The following is a 16,856-nucleotide window of genomic DNA, read 5'->3' as shown; positions in this document are numbered from 1 at the left end:
GGGACTATGGCCTTGACCCTCTCCATCTCCCCCCGCTTGCAGAGCCCCCCGCGCTGGGGAGGAGGGAAGCCCCACGGCGAGGAGATAGTTACTAGATCCCCGAGGTGTAGACGGGCTGCATGGCCTGGTAGATTTTCAGGAAGGGCCGACAACCTGGAAGACATCAAGGCGGGGAGAGAAGGCGCGCTGCTGTTAGCCGGCAGGGCGGAGGGGCCAGGGCAGGGATTAGTCACGGGGGAGAAATCCAAACAGGGAGGAAGCCAAGGCAAACAGCCGCTCCCCGCCCCGGCCAGCCCACACCGGCCACGGGCAACATCTGGGAAGGGCAGAAAGGGATGCTCCAGGTGGGGTGGGAAAGGGGGAAAGCCCCTATAGCCCAGTTTGGGTCCTGTAGGACCCTGGGGCAAGCGCTGGGCTGGGGATGGAGGTGGGATGACAGGGATGATGGTCTCCGAGAGAGGGACCGCTTCTGGATACCGGCACCGGGCGTGGTGCTACATCCCAAACGCCAACCCCAATCTGGTGCCATCCTCCAAAAAGCCATCAGAAAAGCCTTGTCACCCTGCAGCTTGGGTTAGTGCCCAGCCCCAGGAGCCCTGCACAGGGGGGCCCCCCCCAGGGCATCTCCGTGGGAAAAGCATAGCACCCTGCTACAGTGAACAGTCATGGAGAGGGAACAGTCCCTGAGAGGGAAAGGGAAATTCAAATTGCTGAGGAAATTGTGGAAAACATCCCCTGTGGACAGCAAGCCCGGCCAGGCAGTGTGGGGCGGTGGTGTGTGCGTGGGGGCTGGGCTAGGGGAGGCGTGGGGGGCACGTACCGCCTTTCGACTCAAAGTTGGGGATGCCATGCATGATGACGTGGTGGAGGAAGAGGGGCTTGTTGTTCATCTTGATGTTGCCGGACAGGAGCCCGCTGAAGTAATGGATGTACCTGGAGGGGGGACAGGCAGCTCAGGGGCAGGACCCACAGCAGAGCACCCGCCTTGGCCCCCCTGCACCCAACCACCCTGGCCACGGGGGCAAAACAGGACCCACCTCTTCTGGGATGGCTGTCCCACTGGCACTACCTTGTCCTCATAGAAGCGCTTCATGGCAAACCTGTCCAGAGCCTGGTCAGCGCTGCGGGGACGAAAGGGTAGATGAGGCTGAAGGAAAGCATCGGCACCAGCACCCTGGCACTGCCGGGATGGAGGTCGGCAGTGGGCCCCAGGGCCACCCCGGGACCGCGTGTCCCTCTCACCTGGCCGAGATGTTGCTGTAGTGCATGTAGGCAGCCACCACCACCCCCAGCCGGCCACGGTTCCCCTGCAGGCACACAGCAGAAGGGACGTCACGGGGGCGGTGGTGCCTGCGAGCACCCAGGCACGGCCATCCCACATGCGGGCACGCACACACCGCTCCCTACACACATGCACCGACCCACACGCACACCCCAACCCTTATAGACACACGCCAGTGCACACGTATGCCGACACCTACAGACACCCCAAGCCACAAACCACTGTGTTCCCCGTACCGCTCAGCCCCTGAGGCTGCTCAGCCCCGTTCCTGCAGCCCCCCAGCCCCTCCAGCCCCCCATCACCGTGCGCCCCGGGGTCAGGGTCCAGCCCACCTTGTTGTGCAGCACCACCACATTGTGCGGCGCCGCATTGAGCCACGTGTCCATGGCTTTGCAAATGCTGCAGATCTTCTCCAGCGCCGGGGTGTGCAGATCGGGCCACCCGAAATCCAGCACCTGGGTGGTGGCGGGGGACAGCCAGGGGTCACATCCACGCTGGGCTCTGCCCCCTCCACAGTCCCCAGCCTGCCGGCGTGCAAAGCCCAGGGCACGTACCCAGGAGAGGCACCACCGCATTGCCCCGACGTGCCCCTCCCAGCCTCTCCACCAACCCTGCACCCACTGCCCAGACCGCTGCCCTGGGGGGGGGCCATCGGAGTCCCCGATCTCAGCCCCCCTCTGGGTCACTCAGCTCAGCTGCCCAGGGCTCCCCCATGTTCACAGGGATGGGGATGATGCCTTAGGGAGGTCTCCAAGAGGCCCCAACAGCCAGGTTTCGGCTGGGGACAGGGGTGGGGATTAAGCTGAGGCCCCACAAACTCATTGGGAAGTCCCTATCCTACCCACTTCTATCCTACCCACCAGCTGGGTAGGACAGAAAGGGTGTCTGTTCCTCCCCCAAACAGCTTGCAGCAGGGAGCTGGTCCCGCAGACAGCCCTGCCCCGAGCCCCAAGCCCCTCTGCTCCCCACAGCTGTGACCCACCTTGGGGTGAAGTTTGCTGACATCATGTCTCCGCTCGGACAGGTTGAAAAGCTTCAGGGAAGAGGAAAGACAGAGTGAGGGAACACCTTCCTCCCCCGCTGCCACCCCCCACCTCCTCCTCCCTTCAAAGCCTCCCCAAATCCCCCCGTAAGAGGCTTCCCCAAACACATTAACCCGAGTAACGCCTTGCCATGGGACAACGCAATGGCCAAAAACTCCGAGGGGGTCCAAAAGGGACTGGAAAGCTTCAAGGAAGGAAAATATCAATTCATCTTGGTGCAAAGACCCCCCTCAACAGATTCGAGCCCAGCCGGAGGCAAGGATGCAGCACCCATCCCCTGCAGCACCCCATCTCCAGGACCTGAGCACCCCAGCCCCTTCCCCAGACTGGAGGGGACTCGGCCATGTCCCTCACCACGTAGTTGTCCCCATGCTTGGACTTCAGCATGTGGGCCACCTCACGGAGGTTGCTGCAGAAGCTCTGCTCCTCGGCCGTGCTGGGGTAGGAGACGGCGATGATCCGCTCCGTGATGTACACCAGGTCCAGCTCGCAGCTGCTCTCCATGGCCGCAGTCAGGCTCATGCTCCTGGGCAAGGGAGGGGACCGTGGTCAGGACATAGCGTGCGGAAAGGACACTGTGACTCTCCCGCACCGTGCACAGCCCCTGGGGTTAAGTGGGACACACAGGGATGCAGCGGCAGGGCTGCCCACAGCCTTTCCCCTGCTCCCAGCCCCATCAGGGTGTCTTGGGGACCCCAAGTTGGGGATGGTGGGTCATGATGCTCCTCATGTCTTCTCCATGGGGAGCATCCCCCAGCTGTACCACATCTGGAGAAGCAAAGCGTTGGCGGGGGTGAGGTTCAGGCAGGGCAGAGATGGTCACCAGAAAGGGAAACTGAGGCACCTACCTGGACGTTTTTCGGTGTGACTGCCCGCTCCTGGGGGATTTTGTGGCATCCTAAAGAACCAGAGAGGAAATGCAAGTTATTGCCCTGACCCAGCCTGCAGCCAGCACAGGGGTCCTGCTAGAGCTGGGTGTGATGGTGCTGCCAGAGCATCCCATCCCATCCCATCCCATCCCATCCCAGCCACGCTGCGCTGCGCAGCGTAACACCCCCAAAATATCGCTGTCTCCAAGTCCCACCCACTGAGCGTCCTGGTGGCACCAAACACCCCAACGGCACTATCGTCCCCCCAACATGGACATGAGCAAAACCCAGCTCTCGCAACCCCAGCGCAGCTGGGACCAGCCACCACGGGCACTGCAGGGCCGGTGCCTTGGCGCAGGGTCCCAGAGGAACTTTGAGGAGGATGCTCTGGGTGGGGGGACAGTCTTAGGCATGTCACGAGTCCCTCCAGTCTCAGCCGGACTCCGGGCACACACCTGGCAGGACAGAGTGGCTTTGGCCCTGCCCGGGACAGGGACAGGTTCGCTGCCTGAGCAGCGGCAAGGAGCCAGCCAGGCACAGCAGTTTGCTTTGGCCCCGGCTCCGCAGAGCCGAACGCCGGGAGGAAATGTTTGAGCTCTCGGAGCAGGAAACTTCTATTTATGCATGTTCTCCGGCCTCAAGAATTTCATCTGCAGCCGGTTTGCTCGGTGACTTCGTGACCTCAGCCGAAAAACAAAGCAGGGTTTCCAAAAAAAACCGCTAAGGAAAAAACACACTCACACCTCATTAGTTTTAGTATCTCCAGCTAACAAGCAGGAGTCATTTAAAGACTCATCTCGTGCAGGCAGCACGTCCCGAGCCCCTGGAAGGATCCAGAAACAAGAGGTGCACCCCACAGCCAGCTCCTGGGATGTCCCTTTTGTCCACGGAGCTGCGGGACCTGCTGCCACCCTCCTCGGGGCTGCGGCATCCCGCAACCAGCACGCCAGAGGCAATGGGACGAGGTGGCGGAGGTTTCCCGGGCGCCCACCCAGTGCAGTCCCGGGGCTGCTCCTGCGGGCAGCCGGCGTCACCCTCCATCGGCCTCGCGTCCCCCTTTCAAGGTCAGGCTGCCTGGCGGAGCAGAGCCGGGCTCGGCAGCCTGCGCGGCCCGGGGACAACAGACCCCCCTCCCAGCTGAAGCCCCGTCCAAGCACCCAGGGGCGTGCAGGCAGCAGTGACAATCCCCACCCAGGCTGTTCCCATGGTGTCCCAAATCTCCTGCTCCCCCCAGAAACCCCCCAGCATCGCTGGGGGCAAAGAAGGAGTTAAAATGCAGCAAAAAGAGAGGTAAAACCTTTCCTGGGCAGAGCCAGGGTGCATGGAGCAAGCTTGAACCTGAGCGTGGGCTTGTCCCTGCATCACCCACCGGTGACCAGGGTGGGATCCCCGCTGCAGGCTTTGCTCTGCCCCAAACCTTTGTACCGGGAGACGTCTGGGGTCCCCCACCCGCACCTGCCAGCCCGCACCCCAGCAGCCCCTGTCACCCCACCCAGCCACAGCAGCCTCCCAAACCGCAGCCTTGCCCGACGGAGGAGCTGACATGGGGCAACCGGGACTCACCCCCCCTCTCCCACAAGGGGAAGCTGAGGCACGGGAGGACGAGCAAGGCACGGACGCCAGAGCCCCTCTCCCTCTCCATACCTTGACGGCGGCGAGACCCTTGCTAATCCATTTCCATGGCATGGCGGCTCCGGTCCCGGCACCCTCCCGGCCCGGGGGAGTGTGCCTGCAGCCAGGGCCCTCCAGCGTCCCCTGCCCTGGCAGGAGTCCCCCAGCTCTGCCCCGCTCTCCCCCCGATCTAACCGCGGCCGCCCTGCTGTCTCCGTTGCCAGCCCCTGCACAAGGAAGAGTCAGCCCACGATCAGCTGATAGGAGCAAGTGCTCGTGTTATTAAACGCTCCTGCCCGCCGCCGGGCTGGGAGACCCTGCACATGTCCCCTCTGGAGCAGAGACCCCGGGCCAGCCAGTATGTCCCAGTCCAGCCTAGCACAGGACAGGCTGGTCTCAACCGCGTTGGGTTGAGGACCACCCTGCCAGCCCCATCGAGTGTCCGCCTCACAGCCCCAGGCTGGCTCGGCATGTCCCCAGGAGCTGGGCAACATCCGAAACCCGCAGGTCCCTTCTGCTTGGAAAGGGTGATGCAAGGCATGAGAAAGGCTGCACAAATACCAGGAAACCTCCCCAAGTGAGAGCAAAGCCAGCAAAGGGGGCTCCTGACTGTCGCGCTGGATATTTCTCGCTGTGGATGCTCTTTCTCCAGTTTGGAGAGGGGTTGGAAACATGTCCTGGACAACCAAAGGGACGGGGCAAAGCTGGCTCGCAGGTGACGAAGGCTTTCACCCTCTTCCTCGTGGGAACCACTCTGCCTCCATCCTTCGGGTCCCAGCCCTGGCGTGCAGGGAGGCCGGCAAGCTGGCTGTGGGCAGGGGGAAGCCATCCGCGTTGACTTTGGCAGTGCATTTGTCTACACTGTCTTAGCAATTTCATGTCCGCAGATTAAATAACATATCCCCAGCTCCGAGACAGGAAAGACGGCTTTGCGGCAAAAGCCCCGGCCTCCCCTCCGCTGGGCTCCACCACTGCCTCTGCCACCGACCCTGGGCACCTCGCTTGGCCTTTGCCATGGCCATCATCACCTTGGCTGGCAGGGAGGGAGAGCTGGGGGGTCCCAGGGATGTTGGGGGACCACGGGGACATCCCGGGCTGAGGGATTTTGGCTGCAGGAGGAGCTTGCGGCAATGGGACAGGCACAAGTGACCTCCCCGGAGGTCTCAAGGCAGAGATCAGCCTCCGCGACTGGTAGCACTTACCAGGGTGTCTACCCGCTTCATGATGCTCTCCCCAGGGGATGGCTGCAGGCAGGCACGCAGGAGGAAGAGGAGGGTGAGAAAAAAGCAAGCGAGAGAGGAGAGAGAGATTGAGAGAGAGACACGCACACGGAGCAGGGGCCAGGGTCAAAAGTTCCCCCTTGGCTATTTCTGGCCCTTCCTAGGAAATGTGCCGCGGTCCCACTTCCTTCCCTGCCCGCCAACGTGTCCGCTCTTCCTAAAGGTCGGGAATCCCTCGAAACCCAAGCACAGAGCCGGGGCGATGCTCGGGTACCGAGGGCACTGCCATCCTGCCTCCCGGCAGCCGCCCCCCGCACTGGACCGCTGTCATGGATGGAGAGTGCTCGGCCGAACCCTGCGCCCGCTCTGTGGTGGGCACCCAGTGCCCCCCACATCTCCGGGATCCCATCCGGATCCTCCATGATCAGACCCCACAGCCAGGAGGTAAACAACGGGGCGAGCCCAGCACAGCCCCACGCCCAGCCTGGCCACCAGCCACCGACAAGCCCAGATCCCCAAGATAACCTCAGTCCCGCAGGGTCCAAGATGCTCAAAAAAAGGGGGCAAATTTGGTGACATGCCACTGGAGTCCACGGAGAGCTCTGAAATGGGGCTGGGGACAGGAATTAGCTTCCCGGGGTGGGGGAGAGTGTCCAGACCCCAAATAGAGGGAGCAGGGGACAGACCTCTCTGCCTGGGGACAGCTGGTTGGGGTGCCTGGGGGTGGCACAGCAAAGGGACCCAGCTGGGTGGCTCACGGGGGTCTTGGGACCAGAGGGACCCCCAAGACCAGGCTGCTCCACTCCTGACAGCGGGGCTGGGGCTGCCATTTCCAGCCATGGGATGGGGCAAACCTCTTTCGATTTCCTCCCGAAGCCGCAGTAACGGTCCCAGCTCGAAGCCAACATGTTTTTGCTGGTGATAAGTGCCCGAGGAGGCGGGCAGGGGTGGGGGGGTGCAGGCAGAGATTAAACGCGGGGCAGATAACCACCGCGGGGCCCCGGGGCGGGCAGCACGCTCTGCTCCCTCCCCATCCCCTCGCTCGCTTGAGCTCATATGCTGCCTTCATGAGCTTGCAGGGGGCCATCCCCTAAACCCACTTTTCGGGCGAGACCCCTGCCCAGCTATGGGGTGCCCAGCCCAGGGCCCTGTGTGGGGCACGGCCACCCCGGCACTGCCAGGCTGCTGAGCCCGGAGCTGAAACCCTGCCAGGGCCTCCTCTCCCCGGCGCCTGCCCCGGCAAGCCTTGGCACATGTCCGGAGCGAGAAAGAACGGCGGCCGTGCCGGCTCCAAGCAATGCCGGCCTCCCCACCGCCACGTGCCCGCTCTGCCCGCCATGACGGGCACGGCTGGGCTGGGGACGGGGCAGGGGGGCTGCTCTGCCGGCAAGATGCTGCCTGGTGGGCACTGCCATGCCACGCTTCCCAAACCTCTGCTCCGGGCACGGCCCTGCTCCCAGCACCATCCCAGCGCCCTGCCATCCCCAGAGCCCTGCCACGACCCGGAGCAGCGTGGCGAGGGAGCACGGCTGCCCGCCCAGCGCCCCTGCGCCTGTCCTCCCCAGGACGGGGTGAACGGAGGTGGGGCGCCCAGCTGTCCGGAGAGGACGGGGTGGGAAGGGCTGTCTGTCACCCTGGCCCCGGCTGCTCATGAAAGGTCCCCAGGAGGGACAAAAGAAGGGGGTGACAATAACAAGGGCTGCAAATGCACGGCCTTGGGCGCCCTGAGCCAAAGGCACATCTGGTAGAGCCATCTCCGGGCGCGCAAGAAACCGCCCCGGCTCTGGCCAGGGAGGGGAGGCCCTCGGCGCCGGGGGACCCCAGAGCCCAGGCTGGTCACGTCCCATCTGCCTGTCCCTCCCAGCAATCCCGCAAGCCCCTCTTCCCCAAAAGCTCCAGCTCCAGGAGTCCCGTGATGGCTGGGCTGCCCCAACTCGTGCTGCTCAGACGTGGGATGCCCTGCAGCCAGCAATGCTGGGGCGTACAGCACAGAAATAGGGGGGTGCCCAGCACAGGACCCCTGTGGCTTTGGGGGTGGGGGATGCACACCCTGAAGCCCTCAGGCAGAGAAAGCCCCATGCCTAGCGCAGAACAGGGTGTCCCGTCCCACCCAGAGTCCCCAGAGCCCTGCCTGCCACCCACGGCTCGCAGGGGGCTCACTTACCGGCTCATAGTTGACAGCGGGGGAGCAGGGGGTCACAGCCTGCAAGGAAGCAGAAAGAAGGCCAGGATTAGTCCCCGCAGCCCCCAGCCCAGCATGGGGCATGGGAAGGGGCTGGGCTGCAGCATCCACCCTCCACCCTGAGCAAACCCAGCGCCCGCCCAAGGCGGTGGCAGGGGCACCCGTGGCCCGTGGCCCTGCCGCCCCGGACAGGAGCGCAGGCAGCATCCCGAGGTCGAGGCTGGGCTCCCTGCTAACAGGAGCGGGCTCATGGCCACGGCAGCGGTGCCATTGGTCCTCGGCCAGGGAGCCCGGGCAGCCCCAGCCCCGGGTGGGCACGGCGGGGCAGGGCACGGCACGGGGCGGCTGCCTGATGCCAAGAGCAGCTCCTGGAACAAACCCCAGCCCGGCCTCGTGAGCGCTCCTGCAGCCGCCAGCTGAACAGCCCAGCTATTGTTACCTTAATTACCAGCGGCAATTACTGACAATTAACCTTGGGTTTTGCGTGCACCCCAGTCCTTCGGAAGCAGCGGCACACCAGGGTGGGAGAGGCAGCGCCTTGTTTGTCGGTGCCAGGGGCAGCGGGAACGGCCGCCCCAGCCCCGCATCGGCCCAGAGATGCCGGCGGTAGTGGGTGGGTATGATCTGGGACACTTCGTCCCCTCCGAACCCCCTCGTGTGTCCCCCAGGAACGGTGACCCCCAGCCAGCCATCCCCTGCCCGGTCCCAGCATCGAGCCAACATGTCAAACACCACCCAGGGGCTGGTCCCCCACCGCGGCAGCACTCCCACTCAGCCTCCCCTGCCCTGGGCCATAAAAAGCAGGATTTGCCCCAAGCACCCCAGTCGGAGCACCCAGATCCCACCCCATCCCGGTCCTCGCAGGGCGATGCCCAGCGCCTGCCCCCTTCCCGGCCACGGGCCGTTCCCATCCCGCCTCCTTGTTTTCTTCAGGGGTTGTTTCTCCTCCTGCTCCCTTCCCCTGCGCATTATTATTATGATTTTATTCTAATGCAGAAACGCTTCCATAAAAGGCCCCTTTCCCTGCCCCGCGGCGCTGGCCCTGCGCCAGCCTCCCTGGAATGTTCTCCGGCAGCGAGCCGCCGCGGATGGGGCCGGCAAGGGCCGCCCTGCGTCCCGCACCGTGCCCCGCACACCGCCGCGCTCTTCCCCCCAGGATGCTCGACCAAGGGCCCCCGGCCCCCGCCCAGCCCCAGCTCCCGAAGCCGGTGACGGGGGAGATGCACAGCTCCCCCGCCATGGGACACGGTGGTCCCACGGACAGGTAGGGTCCGTGCCCACCCCTCCTCTGCTGTCGGCACCAGGCGGTTTGCAGGTTACAAACGCTCCTTCGGCTGGAGAAGGGAGAAAACTGGGGTGCCCATGGTTGTATTTCCCTGCCCTAGTAGATTCTCCGATGTCTAATATGGGCTTGTGCTCACCCGACACCGCTCCTCCCATCCACAGGGGACACCAACCCGGGCTGTATGGCACTCTCTCATCCCAGAAAGGCAGTTTTACGAGGACCGCAGGAACGTAACGCTGTTTTCAGCATCCATCCCTCTCTCAAGTTTGGCTCAAACATGCCCCGGGTTCAAGGAGAGGGGGGAAGACCCTGCCCCAGGCAGCAGACCCCTCCCTAGGGAAGCCGAGCTCCTGACCCAGGCATGCAGGAGCATCCCTCTGCCCCACGGGACTGGTGAGAGCGTCACCCCACACAGGACCACGAAAACCTCCAGGACCGCGGGAACCCCCAGGACCGCTGCCACCTCCATCCCCAGGGACCCCTGCATCCCCCGGTGCAGGGAGGGGTGGGAAAGGCGGGGGGACCTGCACACCCCCATTCTGGGCTTCGCCTTGCTGCTGCAGACACAGCGGCCTTTCTTCTCCCCCCCACCGGTGTTTGCATTCCTGCTGCCCGGCCCCCGCCGCTGCGACCCCGCCGCCCGGCCGCCCTGCCCAGGAATGCGAGGAACGAGGCGCAGCAGGGCTGCCGCCCACCCCGCCAGCCCCCCATGGCCCCCCGCTCGCCCGGCCCCCCATGTCGCAGCCCCCATCCCTCCCAGCAGCCACATCCCACGAGCCAATGCGTTGAGTCCCGGGTTTTGTCAAGCAGCAAAATCAGTTTCCCAGCAAACGAGGCCCCACGACCACGAGCGGTGCGGGTTCTCTGATGTCTCGTAAAGGGTTGGGCACACCCTGCAGCCTTCCCCTGGAGAGCAGCGATGGGCTCGCTCGCTCATAGCCAGCTGTCACCGTACCTAAAGAAGCTCGATACCCTCGAGGTGTCCGAGCCCAGAAGTAAACACCTGGCCAGCAAACCCCGGGCAGCCCCTGGTCACACCGCCCCAGGGCAGAGCAGCCCGTGGGAGCCCTCCTCCACCAAACCCCATCGGCTGCAGCTCGGGGACCGGCCTCTGCACCCCAGATCCCCGCCGGGACTTTGGCACCGGCTCACAAGCACCGAGCGAGGCTGGAGGGATGCGGACATCCACCACGTAGCCCGTGATGAGACACCCTAGAGCCTTCTCCATGCTGCAACCACCGCTCGTATCTCCCTCCCTCCCAAATCCCTCCTCTCCCTCCTCCTCCTCCCTCAGCAAAATAACCCCTGCAGCCGCGGAGGTGCCCGGGGGCATCGTCGGTTCCCGCTCCAGCCGGAGCATCCCCGTGGGTTGCAGCCCCAGCCCGCGGGATGCCAGCAGGGCTGGGGGGAGACAAACCTCCACGGAGGGGCCCTGCGATTCGGGAGCGGGCTGGGTCAGTGCAGCACTGGACACGGGGCGGGCTGGGGGAGCGCAGAGGTCCCTCCGGCTGGGCTGCCGGAGCCGGGCGAGCGCTGGCCCACGGCCCGCAGCACGGCCCGCCCAGCTGCCGGTGGGCGATGCAGGCCCATCTCTGACGCATATCCCTTCCTTTGGGTGGCGGGTTTTGTTTTTCCCTTCCCCAGGAGCTCCGATAAACATTCCCGAGCCAGCCGATATCCGGGCCGCTGCTGACCCTTGCGATGCCGGGAGCAGCCGCAGTGCCAGCCAACGCGGCCCTCGTGCAGACCCCGGCACACCAGAGCCGCTTCCCGCAGCCAGGCACTGAGACACCGGCAAGCCAGCCCGGCTGGTGCGGCTGGAGCCAAAAGCGGCTCCCCCAGCATCCCAGACCCCCCCCACAGCAAGCCAGCATCAGGCAGGCACAGCCTCCCTACCCAGAAGGGATGTGGACCCCAAAAGAGGGGAGCAAGGCACCCTACTCCCTCCAGCCCCTAGGAAGGGGGTCCCCTGCCCAAACCACCCTGCGGGCTGGAAACGCGGTTGCCAAAGAGGATGGTGACTCGGTGGCTGGATCAGCGTCCCACGTCACCCCATGAGGGACCTCTTCCTCCCTAGCAAGGTCACATGAGCTTTGTGTCACCCACGTCCCAGCTGGGCTGCGCATCACCTCCCCATGCACCCCACGGCTGTCTGTTCACCCCGAGACCCTGCCCCAGGCAAGGGGGGTCCCAGGGACAGCCACGGGCCACAGCAACCCCCCAGCCCCTGCTCGCCAGCCCCTCCAGCCCTGCCACAGCCACCAAGCCCTGCTGAACCCCCTCTTAGCCGCAGTGTGGGCACTGCAGAAGGCACTTTAAGGGGACAGGTTGGGGCCACCAAGTTGGGGACATCAGGGAAGGTTTCCCCCTCTCCAGCACCCCTGTTCCCCCCTTCCTGGCGGGACCAGCCACAGCATCTTTCCCCCCTGCCAGCCATAAGGGACTCAGAAAGTGCCCCTCCGGCCACCCCACTGCCCTGCACAGGGGTCACGTCCCCCTGCCCACACCACGTGCTGCCTGCTCCTGCCCTCACATTTCTCGCAGCTCTGGCAAATCTCCTGTTTATGCAACAAGTCCTCGGCGGGAGGACGGCATGTTTCCATCCGCGCCCGCTCCCCCCTCGCCCCAGCTCCACCCTGCCCGGCACAGCCCCGGTGTGCGAGGCACGGGGCGGCCGCACAGAGCCCTGGCCCCTGGCACGGGGGTCCCGGGAAGGGGGCAGCACCCCGGCACCACGCAGCCCCTCTCTGCCCCCACCAGCGCTCAGGGGCTCTGCTGCTTTTGGGCTTTCTCCCCTCGGGTGGGGGTAACCGGCGGCTGCGCCGAAGGGCCGGGGAGCGGCTTGGCCAGCGGCTCGAGGTGAGTCAGGCTGGGCCGACGCCGGGGCACGGAGGTCTCGCCGCTCCCAGGCTTCCCTCCAAGCATCCCCGGCCCACCCTGCAGCTGGGCCAGGGACTGTCACCGTGCCGTCCCCTCTGTGCCGGGATGCCTGGCAGCGCCCGTGCCAGGGCAAAGGCCACCGGGCTGCCCTGCCCCTGCATTGCCCAAGAGATGCCGGTGGTACCCAAGGAGGGTACTGCACAGAAAAGAGCCACCACCGTGCCAGCGATGTCCCCCAAGCCGGGACGGACCCCATCCCCTCTGTCTTCCCCCCGTACGTCCCCAGGGAGCCGCCCCGTGGCCCATCCCCGCCAGGAAGGCGGCAGCAGGGCCAGGACAGAGGTCACCCGGTGCGCCCAGCCCTGCAGGTCGTGGCTGAGATACCGCAGGGGACACCAGACACTCCACCCCGCCACAGCCCCGGGGACCACCACTGGCACCCCAACACAGCCCGGGACCCACGGCACAGCCACCACGGCACAGCCCCCAGCAGCCCGCGGCCGGCCAGGCCAGCAGCCCCGGCACAGGGAGACGGGATGGGACGGGGAAGGCAACGCACAGGGAAGTTCCAAGGGGTTGCGATGGAGGCAGCAGCACCAAAATAGCCCTGGTTTCAACCCAAATAAGGGCAGGTCCCAGCTCCGGGGCGATTTGAGCAATCGGCCCCAGGGTTGCCAAGTGCCGACTAGGGGAAGGGGGAGAAGGTAGCATCCCCGGGCCCATTTGGGGGGAAAAGGGGGTTTTGGGGGTCAGGAGGGGGACAGAGGTGCCTCCGCATGCGCAGGACAGGGGCCAGCCCCGCTCTACCAGTGGGCACTGGCTCGGCACGGGGCCGGCCACAGGCAGGGATGTGCTGTGCTCCAGTGCCTAAAAAGGCAACATCTGCAGGCAGCAGGTCTGGATCGGCCCCACAGGCCAGTGCCTGCCTGGCACCGGCCCCACAGCCCCAGCCATGCCCTGCTGCCGGCACCCACCCATGGGTGCAGCCACCCCGCTGCAGGGACACCCCTCTCCCCAGTCCCATGGGGACCCCACAAGCAGCCTGCCCCAAGAGAAGGCACGGGGCCACTGTCCCCTGCACCCAGCTGCCCCAAGGGAGAGCACGGGGCCACTGTCCCCTGCACCCAGCCTGCCCCAAGGGAGAGCATGGGGCCACTGTCCCCTGCACCCAGCCTGCCCAAAGAGCACGGGGCCACTGTCCCCTGCACCCAGCTTGCCCCAAGGGAGAGCACGGGGCCACTGTCCCCTGCACCCAGCTGCCCCAAGGGAGAGCACGGGGCCACTATCCCCTGCACCCAGCCTGCCCCAAGGGAGAGCACGGGGCCACCATCCCCTGCACCCAGCTGCCCCAAGAGCACGGGGGTCCCCCCGGCCCCTCATCAACCCCCGGGCCCCAAACCCACCAGTGGGAGTCCCGTGGCAGGGACCGGCGGGGAGCAGAGTCCCCCTGGGATGGGCTGGGACACAGCCTGCCGCAGGGGCTCACCAGCACTGGTCCGCACCCAGGTTCTTAACGGGACTGGTCAGTGCATGGATCCTTACACGGGATTGGGCAGCAACTGGATTCTCACCTGGGATTGGTCAGTGCATGGATTCTCACCTGGGATTGGGCAGTGCATGGATTCTTAGGTGGGATTAGTCAGCACACAGATTCTCACACGGGATTGGTCAACACATGGATTCTGACATGGGATTGGTCAGAGCACTGATTCTCATGCGGGATTGGTCAGAGCAGTGATTCCAGCAGGGGATTGGTCAGCGCACAGATTCTCGCATGGGACTGGTCAACACATGGATTCTGACATGGGATTGGTCGGAGCACGGGTACTCTCGTGGGATTGGCCAGCGCACGGCCCCATAAGCAGCAGGTTGGCTGCCTGTGCCCCATCGTGAGCCCTGTGTGGGACCCTGCCCCACAGATCCCCTCTGCCCCACAGATCCCCTCTGCCCCACAGATCCCCTCTGCCATGCTGGTGGAGCACCAGGCAAGCCTCATCCCCAGGCATAGAGGCCCCACTGCAGGTTTGGGGCTGCCCCATGGCATCAGAGGCACCTGCCAGTGCCCATGGGGCTGTGACCCACCTCAAGGGGTGGTCAAGGTGCCCAAATTAGCCCTGGCTGCCCCAGGGGGTCTATGCCTCCCAGCACCGAGCCCGGGGGCGCCCCTCATGGGGAAAGCCCCAAGCAGACGGAGCCTGGGGCCAGCGCTGTGTCCCCACCCCACGGGACGGAGCTGAATACGCTGCAGTGAAGCTGACCCGCTGAGCAGCACCCCCAAAACTGGTGTCCCCCCTCTACAGTGTCGGGGGGGTGGGAACAGGAGGGGGAAGAGAGACAGAGCCGCTCCGCGCTGCCCAGGGGCCGTGCCGTGGGGCTGCTCTTCTCCCTGCGCCCCAACACCCAGCGGGGCGGCTCCGGTGCTGATCGGGGGCTGCCGGCGCGGTGACGGGACGCCCCGGGGATGGGCTGCACGAGGCCAGGCAGCGGCAAAGCAAGCAGGAGGGTGGCCCAGGGCAGGGCACAGCTCTGCTCCGGCAGCCCCCCCCCCGAACAAGTCAGGGTGCAAACAGACCTCTCGGCTCGGGACCCCAAAAGGGGGACACGCAGAGGGGCACAGCCCCAAGGCACAGCGCCCTACCCAGGGTGGCAGCAGCCCTGCCCTTCCTGAAAGAGGGGCCAGCGGGATCGCTAACGGAGATGCTTCGTTAGAGAGGGCGTGGGCTGGGGGCTCGTCTTCTCCCGACCCGGGGCTGTCACCCCCAGGGATGGCTTCAGACTCCAGGCGGGACACGTGCAGCCCTCCCAGTGCCACCACGCTGTAGGGACAAGCGGCGCCCGCCTGGGTGCCCCCCAGCACCCCCAAACTCGTCACGCAGCAGATGCCACCCCAGCACCCTCCATGAGGACCTGCCAGCTGCCCCCCAGCACCCACACCGGGGTCAGCGGTCCCGCACCGGGGGCTGACCCCGATGCCGAGCGGGATCAGGCGCCCCGGGAATGGAGCAGTTCTCTTTTTTTCTTGTTTTCCCCTTAAAACCAAGAGGGCTGATGCCTCGCTCGGCCGTTTCCTCTCCCAGGAGCACAGCCCAAAAACATCTGCGCCGGGACCTGCCCTGCCGGATTTAACCCTCTGCGGGCCCGGCGGCGCCGAGGGGCCGGGGGTCCCTGCCCGGGCCGGGCCGGGGGGGGGCTGGCACCCGCCGGGGCTGCCGGGCTCCTCGCCACTCATTAACCCGGGGTTTAACCATTGACGGTCCCGCGGCGGGACCGGGGAGGGGGGTTAACCCGTGGGCTGCCAGGGCGTCCAGCCCAGGGGCTGCCCCTCCCGTGTCCCCCTCCCCCGGGGTGACAGGCACCCGCCCGGCATCGCCCACCCGGCCGCGGGGTGGGAGCGGGGTGCCGGGGGAGGACCCCGCTTTCCCGCGCAGCCCTCGCTCCCCAGGGACAGGTCCCTCCGCGCTGCGGAGGGGACGCAAACCCCAGCGCCTGTGTGTCCCCCTCCGGGGCACCCCGCGAGGTGGGGAGGTGGGCACGGGGGGCACGACCCCCCCCCCCCCAGCCGCCCGCAGCTCCCAGCCGGCAGCAAACCGGCCCTCACCCCCTCCCCAAATCCTCCTCCCTGCGAGCACCGCCTTGCCCCCGCCAAGCCCCCCCCGCACCCCGAGACCCCCTCTGGGGACCGACAACTGGGGACCCCCCAGCACGGGGGGTCAGCACCCTCCCACCCACGCACCACCCCATCACCGCTCGGATGTCATGCGTGGCCCCCGCCCCCTGAAGAGATGCCGCCCCCCGCAGCACACCCCCCCGGGGGGGCCGGGGACCCCCGCACCCTCGCCGCCCGCCCGTACCTGGTTCATGACGCTCCCGAAATCCATCCGGGGTCTCGCCTGCCTACATCCGAAAGGGACGGCAGCGCAGCCTCACCTGGCCCGGGGGGCGCGGGGGGCGGCCGGGGGGCGGCCGGAGGGGCCGGGGGGGCAGGCGGGAGCCCGGCGTCGCCCGGGCGGGCACGCGTGAAGGCAGAGCGCAGGCAGAGCCCCCCTCCCTCCCCGGGCCAAGCCTGGAGAAGGAAGGAAGGAAGGAGGGAGGGAGGAGGGAGGGGAGGGAAGGAGGGGGAGAGCCGAAGGGTTTCGCTTCCCGCAAGCGGGACCCCGGCGATGGAGGGGCGCAGGGGGGTCCCGCCGGCCCCCCGCTCCCCTCCGCACCCCCGGGGCGGCCGGGGCTGGGGAGCCCGGGGGCGCCGGCCCCGGCCCTGGGGAGGAAGGGGGTCCCGGGTGGCTTTTTCCACTGCTCCCCTCCCTCCTCTCGCTCCTTCTCCCTCTTTCTTCTCCTCTTCCCTCTCTCCCCAGCTGCACGGCGCGCTCCAAGTCCAGCCCCGCTCCGCTCCCCTCGCCTCCCCCAAAAACGCCCTTAAAGGCAACCGGGAGCCCAGCTCGGGCAGCTGGCCCTGGGCGAGGGGTGCCGGCCAGTGGCCAGAGCCC

At 66.4% G+C, this 16,856-nt stretch overlaps 1 protein-coding gene across 6 annotated transcripts in view; it reads right to left on the bottom strand.

The window, feature by feature from the left end:
* TNS1 (tensin 1) overlaps positions 1-16,856 on the bottom strand; it is a 66,987-nt gene that overhangs the window by 38,476 nt on the left and 11,655 nt on the right. For 4 of the 6 annotated variants that reach the window (XM_075512263.1, XM_075512264.1, XM_075512265.1 and 1 more), the window contains exons 4-13: positions 8,190-8,228; positions 6,008-6,049; positions 3,174-3,223; positions 2,680-2,851; positions 2,265-2,315; positions 1,615-1,737; positions 1,243-1,307; positions 1,038-1,121; positions 821-933; positions 93-153 (exon numbers count right to left, since the gene is read on the bottom strand). In XM_075512263.1, the coding sequence (XP_075368378.1) occupies positions 93-153; positions 821-933; positions 1,038-1,121; positions 1,243-1,307; positions 1,615-1,737; positions 2,265-2,315; positions 2,680-2,851; positions 3,174-3,223; positions 6,008-6,049; positions 8,190-8,228 (800 nt within the window). Of the gene's footprint in view, positions 1-92; positions 154-820; positions 934-1,037; positions 1,122-1,242; positions 1,308-1,614; positions 1,738-2,264; positions 2,316-2,679; positions 2,852-3,173; positions 3,224-6,007; positions 6,050-8,189; positions 8,229-10,909; positions 10,994-16,223; positions 16,700-16,856 lie in introns of those variants that run through there. The other 2 variants (XM_075512266.1, XM_075512267.1) reach the window with 2 other exon arrangements.

This window comes from Mycteria americana, chromosome 9 (assembly GCF_035582795.1).
Source record: "Mycteria americana isolate JAX WOST 10 ecotype Jacksonville Zoo and Gardens chromosome 9, USCA_MyAme_1.0, whole genome shotgun sequence".
Classification (NCBI taxonomy): Eukaryota; Metazoa; Chordata; class Aves; order Ciconiiformes; family Ciconiidae; genus Mycteria; species Mycteria americana.
This window is presented reverse-complemented; position numbering and strand designations above follow the sequence as displayed.